The following is a 16,360-nucleotide window of genomic DNA, read 5'->3' as shown; positions in this document are numbered from 1 at the left end:
TTTTTTTTTTTTTTTTTGCCTCATAAAAGGTGAAAAAAAAAAGGAACTGCACAAACATTTGTTCTTTAACTTGTAAGAATACACATTTAAGTGCTGTCAAGTTATTGACGAGATCCATACAAGTAATAATAACTCTTAGAATACAGATATAGACCGAGTGCAGCTCGTAGGCTATGTAAACAAATCACACGCGGCTGTGTTGATCGCTGGGCAGCTGTTACAGTGTTCAGGAACCGTTACGGTGCGTTCACACCGGAGGCGAATATCGCGTCAGGCGCGAATTTAGACGCATATTCGCGTTTGGTGCGTATGGCTGACTTCGTTTAAATGTCAAATAACAACAGTTAAAAAAAAAACAAAAAAAAAAACGCAAAGACCCAGCCGCTTTAGTTACTGTTGCTATGTCCGACAAGCTACACCGAGCTCACGCCAAACCATGATCTCACGCAATGAAAAACACATCGCGCAGCAGAGACACTGACAACACGCTGACAGACAAGACAGTCCTGGTTACTTTTGATTTTAAACAAAGTATCAACGTTAAAATTTGGTCATTTTTAAAGAAATTTAGACAATACCGTTTTGTGGCTCTGTAATGTGTCTTGACAGATCGCTGTGGTGCCTCGGTTAGTTAAAGCTGCTTGTGAACCGATCATCTCTTCCTTCTAGTTAATTTATAGCATAAAATAAACATGAATGAAAGAAGGAATGAAGTTTTAACTGCGGAAAGATGTCAGTAGGTCTACTCAGTACACTCCGTTTTTTCAAGTTCAAATCATCCAACGTTGAACTCTCCTGACTGCTTTGTCGGACAAAAAAAAATTCGGCGGATTATGATTGGCCAGATCGCCGTCAATCAAACTCCCCGCGAAGGGTCGATTCTCATTGGCTACCTGCCAATGTGGCAGGTAGATTGACAGTGTTACCCGCCAATTGCAGAATTCACCCGCATTTGGCGTGTGGTCGGGTGTTAATTTCAGGCCCTGGTTGCCAGTCTTGGCAGCCATTATCTTGTCGCAAATATTGCATCGCGCAAAGTGTTTTTCCTTGATGCCTCGCCACAGCCAATTATGCTGCATGCTTATTGGCTCACTGGCGTTGACGAGATTAACCCCTTAGGTATCGAAATTTGGTACCAAACGGCAAAACATTTTTTGATATTCGATGGTATTGAGGCAATTCGGTCGGTGCCTAAAAAGTATCGAACTCGATACCCAGCCCAAGTGACGCGTCAAAAGAAAATAGAACCCATTTTAATCACTGATGTTGTCTACACTGGACATAGTAGATATGAGTTCAGTTTCTGACATACTCCACACACCTAAGTCGGTCGACAACAGGAGAAATAGAAGAGTAAACGAATTTTCGCTTTGACGCATCCACACGAACAGCTCGTTTGTAGAGATTTCAGAAGGATTCCAGCATCGGAAACAAGTGGATGGTTTATTTTAGTGGCGTCCTGAATCACGTCTGAGGATTTTGTTTGTTCAGAGCATTTGACTACAGATTGTTTTGTAAATGAGGCACAGTGGATAAGGTTTCAAAACACTTACTGGCATGCAATAGTGAGTGGACGTTGACACTTTTTCCTATGCAATGACGTTAGCAAATCATAACAGTGGCCATTTACTGACAAGCCTTAAAGGAGCCGCCCCTTGAAAATGGATCGTTTATATATATATACACACTTGCAAACTGTTGCCATCATGTTTTATGTCTTATGAACACTTGTGAAGGAGAGAAGAAAGAGTTTAGAGAGCTCTGTACTGAAAAAGCTGTTGGTTTCTTTTGTGTCTAAAGCCAGGAGGCAGCGCTAGGCTTCTTATCTCCTCAAACGTCATGCCACACATCAATTCATACATTCCTTCCTCTATTTCACATACTATGCTTCCTTCTGATTTATAAATTGCTTATCCTGTCCCATACCACCCAGATTCTTTTACTCAAAGGTCATGTTTCCACTCTACCAGAAAAATCTACTCTACTCAGTCCTGAGAAAAATAGTCTAAAAATAATCTCAGTGTTACCAATTGAATCACGTGCCAAATGTTATGTCGTGATAGTAATGACAAATGTATTTAAAAGAGGCTGCTAGGGTCAAATGGAACATCTGGTGCCATTTTGCTTTAATGGTGCATCCAAAAGGGATTTGTAAACACTGACACACTATCTGATGGTGTAATTATTGGATGCATGTTGCTTTTCATTCTTCAGAATTGCTGTCATATGTTCATGAAAGCCAATCAGTGCCCCTCTCTGCATTCTTTCAAAGATGTATATTGTTCATAGACAGCTGGTATGCAGATTTTATGCCATGTTATGGTTACGTGACAGAATGATTTGAGCCTATTAATGCTTCTCAGTGAGCTATATATAGATATCTGTGTTCAGAAGCTCAAGCAAGAGTTTTATTACTCATTAATAGAGTGCCCAGAGCTCTGGACCTTATCAAGGGGAGCGAACATTATGACAGCCTATCAGCAACGTACCACACACATAGCACAGACACACGCAGACACATTCAGTAGATATCTTGTTACAGTTTTCTCTAATTTCTAATCATGAGGGAACACATCTTGTCAAGCTGCTGTGTTTACATTCATTATTGAATTTAAAGGGATAATTCACTCAAAAAGGAAAGTCGCATGGACAATATTTATAATACACTGAAGCAAAAATTGGTGTAGTAGGTTTTTAAACACTTTTTCACTCAGATATTGCTAGTAAATTGTACAAATAATTACAAAGAAACGGCAATTCAATTAAACATGAAATTTTGCAGTAGAAAGACTGACTTTACAAGTATTTTCTTGTAAAACACTTCAATATTTATTGATTTTATTAATTATAATTAGTTATAGTTTTAATTGCAACTTTGAAAAAAATATTTTGTGTCCATGCTTGTATACTAATTGTTTTAACCTAAAAATCTTTAAAAACAGAAAATAAACATTTAAAATTGTATTTATCTGAATAAAAAAAATAAAAATAAAAAATAAAAAGCTAAAAGAGAAGAAAGTAAGGTCACACTTTAGATTAGGATCCAATTCTCACTATTAACTTACTATTAACTATGACTTTTGCCTAAATAAACTCCTAATTACTGCTTATTAAAAGTTAGTAAGGTTGTTGTTAAGTTTAGGTATTATGTAGAATTAAGGGATGTAGAATACGGTCATGCAGAATAAGGCATTAATATGTGCTTTTTAAGTACTAATAAATGGTCAATATCCTATAATATGCATGCTAATAAGCAACTAAATAGAACTGGACTCTAAACTAAAGTGTTCAGAAAGTAATATATCTTTGTTTCTGCTGCAGGAAAATCAAAACCAATTACTTCATCGTCTCGCTGGCGTTTGCTGACCTGCTGGTGTCAGTGCTGGTGATGCCGTTTGGTGCCATAGAACTGATCCATCAGAACTGGATCTACGGAGAGACCTTCTGCCTGGTCCGCACCTCTCTGGACGTTCTGCTGACCACCGCCTCCATCCTACACCTGTGCTGCATATCCCTTGACAGGTAAAAAAACAAGAAAAAAGACCTTGCCCTTTCAGTTCAGGATGTTCATGAGACGTCTTGGTTGTGTATAAATCACGTGCTATTAATTGAAATTCAATAAACGTATAGTCTTGACACATGACTGCAGTTGCTGTTGTCATGGCAGCCATAAATTGTTTCGCCACCGAGGACAAGCACTTGAGAGTTTAGTTCTGCGGACTGTGTAGGGATGCTGTTTCCATGGTGATCTATGTGTGGCCACACGAAGTCCCTTGCCAAGTAAATCGTTCACCAATATTGCAGTGATCACATGTGATTATGAACCTAACAAACTCTTAAAGTCGAGCAACAGGCAGACCTTTAAAAATAGAAACATATTGTTGCTGGACAACTTAGAATAAGCAAATAGTCATGTTAGAGAGGGCTTTTCACACCAGGGGAGCACAAAGAGGTGCTAATGGGTTCAGGGAACATTTGAGAGAGAAAAAAATAATTGTATAATTTTTTTTATGTTTTTTTTTTTTTTTTAATAAACCGTGATGCATTTTTTGGTAACTTACAATAAGGTCTAATTTGTTAACATTAGTTAACTATTTTATTAACTAACAATGATCAATATATTTTTACAACATTTACAAATATATACCTTTATATTTTAAGAAATGTGTCCCCTGCAGGGGATCATCACTTGATAGTGCTTGACATCAAAGTTTGAAAACCTCATATGTAGCCGATGCTTTTATGCAAAGTAACTTACAGTAGACCTATTATTGAAATAAAAATCCTTTTGGAGCAACCCGGAGTTAAGTGCCTTGCTCAAAGTCACAATGGTGACAAATACATATGAATAAACAGTTCTTATGCTCACTTTGGCACACGTTTATGATTTATGATCCGTAAACACTGAAGGTTTCATAAAAGATTGTTGCTCTTTGCGAAACGTTAAGGTTGTTTGTGGAAGTAGCTGTAATTTTGTTCTGCTTCCATCTACTTTGGCTTCGTGTACACCATCATGTTTGCTCCAGTCTGATCTTATCCTTTTTTTTCTGCGCATAACTATGAAAGACAATTCGTCTAAACTCTGTGAATGGGCATTCAGCTATAATACATTTTATGCTTTGACATTCTATTTAGTTTCTGGCCTTGTTCCTGTCGGCAGCAAATGCTCCATCGTGAATAATAAAAGGAGAAAATAAGAGGTACTCGAACATGGTTTAGTATCTCAAACGTCTTGTGTGACACTGGCACATTATAAAGCTACTCCACTTAGAAGTTCAATAAAGCACTAAGCCTTAGTATCCACTTCCCTCCGACGTGAACCACCCTTTCAGCTCCAGTCCTTTACCCCAGAGTGATGCATTAGACCAGAGGACTGAAATTCAGGAAGAGCTTCGAGTGCTCAGCTGCTTCCCTAGTTTGCGTCATTCGGCCCCTGCAGTCACACAGACCGCCTTCCAATGCCTCGCTTGTTAAAGGGGGCATAAGGGCACACTGAGAGGAGGGGGACTGATAATATTTGGTTTGTTACAAAATGTACCTCTTTCTCCGTTTGACGTGTGCAGCTCTCTCTCTTTCTTTATTCTGGCCCACGGTTCCACTGAATTGAGAGTCAAATAATGACGTAACTATCTACGTTGCTACAGTACATTCCCTGCCTACAAACAAACATGCAGCATTGCAGTCTATGCATTCTATAGTCTTCTAGTTTTGAGAACATATAAAGTAAATAATTGATTAATCTTTATGTCATCATGAGTTGCTTTTGATGCAACAGCCATAATTTAATTGCAAATGAAAAAAACATAACAATCAATTTATGATGAGTCCTTGTGAATGAGTACACTTAAGCGTACTTTTAAAAAGATAAAAAGAATACTTACTATGGAAATAATATACTGTAAAGAAATACAGTATATTATTATATTAAATACTGCATGTTAAAGACAGTGAAACTTGTTTTGAAACACTTTCACTGAATGGAAAATATCTTTCCTCTAACCCACTATAGCCTTAAATGTTAATAGCAATGTGGCAGATGTTTTTTTATGTGACTTTTATGGCTGTCTGTTCATTATCTATCTTTTTTCTGTTCATCTTTTCCCGTTATTATCACTATGTATCGCACCTTGCATTCACGCTCCACTGGGATCTGCTTCCTTGATTTTCATCAAGACAGTAATGTTTTCCTGAGTACGAAGGAATGAAGAGGTTCCAGTCAGCGTGGCTACAGGCGGCACTTATGACAATCATGGGTCTTGTGGAAAGGAAACAACAGCCATTCTGGCTATTTCACAAGTCATTTGCCTCTCTGAGTTTTGACAATGAGGCTGGCCGGGTGTCCTTCAGGCACTCACTTAGCACACACAGCAATAATAGCCATGTCATCTCAATTTAGACTGTGTGAAATGCGCTCCGCCTTGTTCTTAAAAGCTGCTTTCTCCAATGTAATTCTTCTTCGGCCTTCGGGTTAGTAGCAGTCTCTTCTCGTTTCTCACACAAACCTCACTCACCGAGCAGCATGTGTTTAGAGTCTGCGATACAGCGTGAGTCTCTTCAGATGATTTGCAGTCTCAGTGTTGATTTGCTGCTTAATTTAGTGCTCTCTATTATGCCTCCACTCATCTGGCTCATTCCGGTTGAATACTAATTGTATGTGCTCATTAGCTGTGTTATTAGTGCGTCACAAGCCGCCACTTTCACATGTTTTCGAAACTTCTGTTGTTCTTCTTGATAATCGCTGTGCATATCAGCAGGTGAGAATAGTCTTCTTGGTGAAATATCCACGATAAGCAAGGTCATATACTTTATGGCACTATAAATAGGTACACTTATAGAATACAACATGCACAAAACTGTCCCAAAGCATTTGTGCTTTCATTATGCTTTCATGGAGAAAATGTGTTTTTTTTAAAACTGGTAACACATTCGGTAACACTTTAAAATACGGATCCTTCGTTAATGAATAACTACACAGGAACAAATGAGTAACACAATATTAACAATCTAGTAACTACAATTAACTAACAAGTAACTCTGATTAACGAATTAGTAAGTAATAGCACACAGATTTAAGTGGTAGTTCACTATTAACTAATCAATAACTACTATTTTTTAATACTTCACAGAGAACTACTGATTTTTTTTACAGATTTAAGTGGTAGTTCACTAATAACTAATCAATAACTACTATTTTTCAATACTTCCCAGAGAAATAATGAAAAAAATTCACACTTCATGCAAAACTAATATCTTCACTTTAGAATACGGATCCAAATTATTTGTAATTACTATAGAAGTATGTAGTAACACTTGAGTCATTACTAGTTAGTTAACATGATCTTCACTTTAGAATACGGATCCAAATAATTAGTAATTCCTATAGAAGTATGTAGTAACACTTGAGTAATTACTATTTATCGTGATTCCATGCTGTAGTTACGGTAAGCCAACCCGAAAGGGTAGAATCATCTAATCATTCACAGGATATATACACACACACACACACACACACATATATATATATATATATATATATATATATATATATATATATATATATACATACATATCTACATATGAGCAAAGAGACATACATAGCAGTGCATAGGCTAATTATTGACAGCTTTCCCAAATCATAAGTCTGCTACGCTATTACATATTAATAATTAGTGTACAGTATCTAGCAGTAATGTTAATCTAGTGCTAGTAATTTGTCCTGCATTAGTTATTAATTAGTTTTGCATGAATTGTGATTTTTTTTCATTATTTCTCTGGAAAGTATTGAAAAATAGTAGTTATTGATTAGTTATTAGTGAACTACCACTTAAATCTGTAAAAAAAATGCAGTAGTTCTCTGTGAAGTATTAAAAAGTAGTAGTTATTGATTAGTTAATAGTGAACTACCACTTAAATCTGTGTGCTATTACTTACTAATTCGTTAATCAGAGTTACTTGTTAGTTAATTGTAGTTACTAGATTGTTAATATTGTGTTACTCATTTGTTCCTGTGTAGTTATTCATTAACGAAGGATCCTTATTTTAAAGTGTTACCACACATTCTAATCATAGCACAAAAAATATTGTTCTCATTGATATCATCTTTGCCTTGTAACATCCTATAAAGTATAAAACAAGTATAAAGTTACCCGAGAAGCATACCTGAATAAGATATTAAAGTGTCCAAAATAGAAGCATGTCTTCTTATTGATTTAGAATTATATATAAATATATTAAATTATTGTAATGCACAACATGAAGATAAAGAACCACCCAATGTTAATGCACACCTAGCCGTGGATTATCTCATGGACAAGTTAAAACTGTCATTGTTGTTTACATTACAAATTTGACTGGATGGATAAAAATAACAATACATTTAAGTTTTATCTAGAGGCAGGGCCAAAAACTAACTTTTTGTCACGTCTGCCAATGGCTGGTGGCTTGGGAAATTTACCAGCCATAAATATTTTTTTACCAACCATGAAACTGTTTTTGCAAAAAAGAGGCAGTTATGACACCAATAGTGTAGATACCAATGAAAATTCACAATTCTACATTCCATTTTCAATACCACAGCTAAAACTACTAGCCTAACTAATATGCATTTAAAACATTAATAACGACAAATAACAGTGGTTTTCAGGTAGAGACATTGAATAAAGCAATTAAAGGGTTAGTTCACCCAAAAATTTAAATTCTGTCAGTAATTACTCACCCCCATGTTGTTCCAGCCTCTGTAAGACTTTCGTTCATCTTCAGAACATAAATTAAGATATTTTTGATTAAATCTGAGAGCTGTCTCACTCCTCCATAGGCTTACTGCAATAAATTATATTGATATTTTTGAAGACGAACTGTTACCATCCGTCTTCAGGGTGAACTTCAAAAATCCAGAAAAAAATCCTGGTTTAAAGCCCTTCTGTAAAGTTTTTGCTACTCCACAGTTGACTCCCAATTTCTATAGAGGTCTGGCTCTATTATTGTTACAATTTCGGTTGAAGCAGAAGCAGAGGCAGAAGCAGGATCTAAGTGCAGCAGTAATATTTAATAAACAGTCTTAAAATAAACTCAGAACAACCTACACATGCAACATAAAATAACTTTGACAAAGAACAAGACAGAACACAGGGTATAAATAGACAGAACTAAAGAGGCAAATTAACAAGACACACCTGAACTGAACTAACTAATCAATAAGTAACTATGGAAACAAACAGACAGGGGCGGAGGAAGACTCAACTGAACTAATAGACAGAACACAGACAAAGACAGAAATAAAAACAGACTGGCAATGTAACAATTATAATATGGACACCCACTTTACATGAATCAATCAATTCTCAAAAGATAAAAAGGAAATTCTAGTTAAACATGTAGTTTCACTTGGAAAAGTCATACATTACATAAGTAAAATGGCATACAAAAAAAAAGTAAAACATACATACAAATACATGCACAAGTCATAGTATCTACTGCATTTAAGGATGTTTAGTTATTTTTACTGAAAAACAAGACAAAAAAAAGTTAGAAAATAGGATTTATTTCCATATTAAAGAATGGTTCTGGAGTATGTATTGTAGTACACTGACAACATTGCATTAAGCATACAAAATACTTTGACCTTGCAAGAAAACGTCTGTAAGTTGTAAACTGATCTAGGAGCTTTTGTTGTCACAACTGTTTGCACACCTCAGCAGCATGCAAGAAAGAGACCCAGATGGCACTACAGAAATGAAATGTGGAGTGCCGCACCTGATCAGCCTCAACACAGGGAACAAAAGAGCAACAGGGGAGCTGTCTGGAGGTCTTTCTGCGGCGGTTACAAAATGTTGTACACTCTTGGGCAATGTGACTGCAGAGTTATGAGTGTGATACTTTCCCCTTGTATCTCAGCTTCCAATTTGAATGTGAAGAACTTTGCACTGCTCTGTGTAGTGCATTTTATATGACAACAATATGTGTTCTCAAAATAACATTTTATTCTCCAAGCATGCTAAATTTCAAAATTGCTGGTAGCCCTTCGGGCAGGCACTCTTCAGATTTTGGTAGCCCGAAATGAATTTTACTAGCCCAAATAAAAAGACCATTTTTAATGTAGAATATTGGTTAGGAGTCAAAACATGAATCAAAAACTTTTTCAAAACACAAACATTCAACAATTGGATATAAAATAATCAAATTAGAATTATCAGTACAAATATGCATTTGGTACTAACTGAACTGAAATTTGTGTGACCAGTATGGAACATGAATCAGTCTGTGTCTGTGGCAATGAGGGTATGAAAAAAAAAAAAAAAAAGGTAACACTTTAGTTTAGGGTCTAATGCTCACTATTAACTAGTTTCATTAACATGAAGATGGCAGGGTTTTCTCATCACTGAGGTCCCGAATGTGAGGTAGGCTAGTTAGGGGGGTTCGGGGATTTCTCTGATCTACATGTGCGCATTTTAAGATGTTTTGAAGCCCCAAAAAAATTGGATAACAATAGCTTTAAAACCATGTCATGCAGCTGATTATTTTTCTCTCCTCATCAGCATAACACTCTTTATCTCTTTGTTTTTCTCTTGCTCTGTCTCTTCCCCTCCTAAAGCTGAGCTTTGACTGATATAGGCTTTTCATTTTTGTCTGTCAGTGAAGAAAGTAAACATAGGGTCAACTGATTTACTGATTTATGAATCATTTTCTCAGACGCGTTAATTTACTGAAAGCTACTAGGAAAGCTAGGTAGCCTAACTAGTTTATTAAATTCATTCACAATATGTTCACATTCATTATTGATCTTATTCCTAATACAGGGCCGTAGACAGGGCTTTATAATCAAAGAGGTCCTACATTTAAGGTTGTTAGGGGGTTAAACATTTTTATTTTGCATTTCAAGACATTCGAAGGACAAAAAAAGGATAAGAAATAGCTTTAAAACCATGTCAGCGGGCAGTAGATTATTTGTCAATACCTGCTCTCACTTCTTATCCATCACTCTTTCTTTTTCTCTCAGTCTCCTCCCCTCCTAAAGCTGAACTTTTTTAATTTACTGAAGGCTTTATTAATTAATTTTATTAATAGGCTTTAATTCATTATTAATCTTGTGCCTAACATGATGAAAACGGCTTTGTTAATGTTTCTTGTCCCCTCACAATGACAGTAAACTAATTATTAGGCTACATTACATGAGTCACGTTACATAGGCCTATTTTCAGTTCAAAATGGCGAAAAAAATTTATGACCTAAAAAAAAACTCAAATATGAAATGTTTAGTTTAGCTACTTACATCTTATCTCGCACTTGACCGTAAACTGAAGCGTCAGTCGCTCTGCTCAAATTCCCACTCAGCAGCTTCTGTGAACATAAAGCCCGCCTACTTTGATTTAATTGGTCATCTCAAATATTCTGACATTGACGAGCAGTGACAGACCAATGAGGCTCAGATGAACACACACACCCTGTCCTCTGTTTCTGACGTGTGCTCTGCTCCGCGCCACTGCGGATTGAAGATGAAGAACGCGCTGAATCTGATTATAACAAGACTGAAGCGAACACTATTTCAGTTAGCCCGTCGGGCAGGCCGGTTATGCATTTTGGTAGCCCGACTGGAAAACACAATAGCCCCGGGACTTCGGGCGAGCGATTTTGCAAGCCCTGATCCAGACTACTAGATCTCTAGAACTATCTTGAGAGTGAGTGTTTGTATGAGCCACTTTATAAACCCCCTAAAAAATAGCTGCAATTCTCTTAAACAGCTCTGCATTCATATTATTCCATTTATGAGTGGAATAATGGCACTTGAAAGAGCCATAGAGAGCAGGAAATGGTCAGCAGGGACATTGGCCTATGAAAACAGAGATATAGGTGGATCTTACTTATGAGCTTATAGTCATTAGAACTGGGTGAGTGCCCATTCAGCCCAGACGTTTGCTTTCCATTTGACTGGAGGTTAATTTCTCCACATCACAGCTTGTCCAATGCCAGCCAAGCTTGGAATTGGATTTTTACGCAGACTTTCGCGATACTATTTCCCCACGTGCCCGACCCTCAGGGAAACACGTTTGCATGACTGATCGTTCATGCGTGCTTTGGGAACTGCATATTGTTGATTCTGATCACAGATTAGATTTGTCTGACTGATCCAATGTAAAGCCATAAGGACAGTAGTTCAGTGCTTCTTGAAATTCAATTTGACTTCTCAGAGGAAAGCCATGCATTTCCTTGATGGGCAGCTTGCTATAGAAGGGTCGATGATTCATGGTGTCATGTTTTTTTATATTGAAAGGTACACTATATAACTTTTTGCCCTCTAGCAGTTAAAAAAAACAAAACTGCATGCATTCTGCGGAAGAACATTGTTTTGATTCTGGTTTTATTACGAGCTCTGTCACGTTCTCTTTTTGCTAGAAGACTCTCCTCTGTTCAGCATTGTTTTTAAAACAGGTGATTCCCCAAAGGTTTGAGATTTAGCGTGCTCCTTGTCGACATTTCTCGCTCGTTGTGACAACTAAAGTAACCTATGCCACTCCCACACCATACGGGCGAGTGACGTATGTACGCAACTTCCTGTGAAAAACATCCCGTCAGATTTAAAATATAAACAATTATAACAGGCTTAATGAATCAGGGTCAGACAAAAACATGTTTTGGAAGAAGGATTGATGATGTATTCACACATAATTTAAATGTAGTTAATTTTGAACAAAACAATTTACATACTGTACCTTAAAGGTTAATATTGACAGCTAGTGATTGAAATGGGTACTGCAGTATGAGCATGATTCCTAAATATCTGCAAACATATTATGATATTTTTATGCTTTTCTACATTCTTAGAATGCTAGAAACTTAAAATTTTAACTTTTATAATTTATTACAGATAATCATATATATGACCAATGAGCAGTTTGACATCATTCACATTTATTGCTAAAGGCATGACGTCATGAACATAGCATGTCAAATTTTCCATGAATTTTGAGTTTTTGGGCTATTTGGCTTTTCATCACATATTGTTTCAGACTAGTGGAATGAAAACACCAAAACTACACTTTTAAGTGTTAGTTTATTACACTTTATCTGTTTGCATCTGAGGTTTTTGTTGTGTTCAGGAGTAAATTTAGTTGTGGCTGATAGCCTATTTTGAAGTGTTGTGTTCTGATGTGTTTGTGAGAACGGAGGTGTATACTAGTAAACAAGATTGATGAAGATTGTTACTCCTGTTTCATGTGTTTTCTGCTTAATAACTTCTGACAGATACCACAGTTTTCACATTACGATACATATCTTTAATGGCTGTTTTCTTAAAATTAATCACATGGGGCCGGTTGCACCAGCTAGTTACAACTGAACCTATTTTTTTTTACGTAAATGGGCACTAAGTTACAACTTTCGCACTACAAAATATTTCTGCATTGCACCATTAAACTTAGTTGAAGGGTAACTATGTATAAACTAAATATTTTACGGAAGCTTGTGCCAGTGCAAACCCTCTTTTGGCGTTAGAAATACTACTGTCAGAATTTACTAAAGACACGCAGTGAAAAATTAGCGCTGAAAAGGCGTGGACAGTTATTTTTGTGGATGACCTTATTGCATATGCATTTGTTGGAGTTTCCCTTTCAGACGCAAAATTTATGGGAGGAGATTAATCATGCAAGGTGATTTACAAAGGTTTGCGCTTGTCAATTTACTGGTGTTTGCACCATTATTTACTGCCCAAAAAAAGCACGTCTTAAACCAGACGCTAACTGGTAGATTGTGTTGGTCATTATGGAAATGATCCAACTGCATCTGTGTTCTTTAATTTGCGCGTCGTCAGTAGATCACGCGCTGAACTTTCCACTCCCATCTGCGCTTTTTTTTGGAATTGCGCTCTCACACTAATTTGCCCTGTTTAGTAAATCTGGCCCTTATTATCTTATTCATGATTAAGTATCGTATTGAATGGAAACTTACATGAGGCAGAAGAAGTTAGAATGAAGGATGAAATTCACGGCATTTCAACACAACTTCTGGTCACGTATTTGAAGACTGCATGAATCATTGAGGGTAAACGTCATATTATGCGACTACGCATTACTTTACGGAGAGCTTACGAACTACTAGCTACGTTCTGCCTTAAGAACAAATGGTGCAACCGAATAAAGTACAGAGTTAGTTACAAACTAGCTAGTAGTTACGTTGGGCCCTATCTTACACCCATATCTTACACAGTTATAATTTTCACGTCCTGCACCACGCGCCAACCATTTTTACCATTGTTAAACTTGCAGAAGTGGATTCGTACACGCCCTAAGTGAACTTGCGCCGTGCTAGATAGTTAAAATAGGGCCCTTAGTCTCTAGTGTGGACTTAACATTCCAATTTAAGAAAAAACTAACAAATGGCTGGTGCAACCCCACCCTGGATTGCCTTAACTGTGTTGTATTACATTTTATCATATGTTTGAATCTTACTTTGTAGTTGATTATTTATTCTATTAAAAAAAGGTAGCTCATCCCTTGCCTCGGGCACCATGTGAGTCCCGCGTGAGGGCTGCTACTATTCATTGGAACTGTAATGTTGTCTCAAGCCTGCCTTCATTTTTCTACTGCGGTTGCTTTCATCCCTTTAGATACAGGTAACATGGTGAAAAATCAATAAGCTGGTTGAGCAAGTACACAGAGCTGGCTCTGTGACATCCGCCTTTAACAGGGCTGTGGTTGCCATTAGCAGCAACGGACCATGGCTGACAGTCAGCCCAAGCATCACAAGTCTTCCAGACAGAATTTCTTCACTGTATTTCACAGCAGACTATAGGATGTGAAAGGCCGAACGGTGATACAGTAATTTGTTTATCACGCTAATATCAGCCAGACACGCAAATTATAAAGGTCGCAAAATATAAGGTCCAAATCCCTAAGGACATCTGGGCCATTTGATGATTTTTATGAGCATCTTACATATTGTGTTTTATGCAATAAAGCAATTGCTGTAATTGTGTCCCCTCATTTTAATTATGTTTCGTTTACATTGGCTGGAGTAAATGCAGCCAAAACAATGAGAGAACGTTAAGCCCATTAGGTTCATTTATATTGTCTCTGTTCAGCTGTTTAGAGAAATGGGAATACTCTAAGAGAGTGCATGACTTTTATTATGGGCCAAATTGATTAAATTCAAAACAGGCACAATATAACTGAGAAAAAAAGCTAATGTGTACTGGCTTCAAAGTCAGACATCCTGGGTAAAGTAACAGGAAATGTGAACAACACTACCATTAAAATGTTGGGGTCAGTAAGATTTTTGGGGAGGGGGAGGTTTGGAAGAAATTAATACTTTTATTCAGCAAAGCATTAAATTGATCAAAATGACAGTAAAGAATCGTTCAGTACAACAGTTTTCAACATTGATAATGATGAGAATTTTTTTTAAATTATTATTACCAAATCAGAATATTAGAATGATTTCTAAAGGACTGGAGCAAGGAAGCGCATAAATAATTTTTTTGGCCGATACCGATAACCGATAATTCTTTATATTTGAAAGCCGATTACCGATATATTGGCCGATAAATTTAAATCTACATTTTTTATATCATTTTTGAGAGCCTGATTACAAAAACAAAAGTCTCATCATTAAAAGCCATGTCCAAAGCACACAATTATAATGTAGACATTTAATAAATCAGCTTGAATAAATCGGCCAAATTTTCTTATCTGGCCGATAACAATAATATTAAAAGTGAGCATACCGTCCGATACCGATATGGTGGCCAATATATTATGCATCCCTAGTATGGAGTAATGACGCTGAAAATTCAGCGTTTGCCATCACATTAATACATAATATTTTAAATATACTAACATAGAAAACTGACCCATCTGACAATCTGAAAAGTCCAATTCAGAAAGAGTCCAGTGCTCGATTGCAGCAGAGAGTTATCTGACACTAGCTGGGAATGATTTAAGACTGTAAGTAATATTTGGTCAGGGCTTCTGCTGACTCACTAACAAATGCTTACCTTCACTGCTGCAAATCTCCTATGGCCCATCTTTTCAAAGAAATTTCCAAAAAAATATGTGAGTCTCATTCAAACACCCCATATAAAGAATCAATAAACTGCACCAGAATGTTATTTGGGGACCTAACGCAGGCATTTTATGTTATGTTGTCAATAAGACAGAACAGTTGACTCAGAACACCTGCTATGTTTCTTGCCAGGTGAAATCGGTCATTTTTGCACCCCCTGCAACGCCAAATGGAATTGCAAAAAATGGATTCTAGAATTTGTACATGCATTGATGCCAATATAAATCCAATAAAACCCAAACTCTTGACATGTAGGGGCAGAGGCACATTGACAGATTGTACTTCCAGTGGGGTAAAGCAGAGCTTGAAACATGCTGTGGTGAACACATGGCCAGAGAAATGGATATAAACAGGAACCTCGACACCTGTATTGACACATCTGGATTAAAGAGAGAGAAAAAAGAGTGACCTGTCCCATTTAGTCAAAGGGATTGTGAGTAAAGTCTGTCCTCTATGGCTTTTCCTCAATCCTTTCTCTCACTATTTGAGATACCAGACCTATCCAACCATACATCCTTGACAGCCACAAGGCACAAAATGTTCATCCGAGGTTCATCTCACAATGTGCAGTAGATGCCAAAATGTGAGACTTAGAACGTAATGGGAAGTGAAGGGTGAAAGGTTGGGCAAGGGGTAAAGACCTTTAGGGACATGGTCCTTAAATCTTCAGTTTTTCAACAAGTCAAGATTGTTTCAATCAAACAAAAGTAGTGTACCTTTTGAGCTTTTTGTGTTAGTAGTTGATAACCATTTATAGCAGTACTTGGTAGATACTTTGAGGGCTTGTATTGTGTAGTTACACTTTTAT

At 36.9% G+C, this 16,360-nt stretch overlaps 1 protein-coding gene across 2 annotated transcripts in view; it reads left to right on the top strand.

Annotated features, from left to right (window-relative positions):
* The window catches only part of htr4 (5-hydroxytryptamine receptor 4), a 109,651-nt gene that overhangs the window by 38,992 nt on the left and 54,299 nt on the right, over positions 1-16,360 (top strand). For both annotated transcript variants that reach the window (XM_079891946.1, XM_079891947.1), the window contains exon 4: positions 3,322-3,522. In XM_079891946.1, the coding sequence (XP_079748072.1) occupies positions 3,322-3,522 (201 nt within the window). The remainder of the gene's footprint in view (positions 1-3,321; positions 3,523-16,360) is intronic.

Source organism: Squalius cephalus, assembly GCF_949319135.1.
Source record: "Squalius cephalus genome assembly, chromosome: 14".
In the NCBI taxonomy this organism is placed as follows: domain Eukaryota; kingdom Metazoa; phylum Chordata; class Actinopteri; order Cypriniformes; family Leuciscidae; genus Squalius; species Squalius cephalus.
This window is presented reverse-complemented; position numbering and strand designations above follow the sequence as displayed.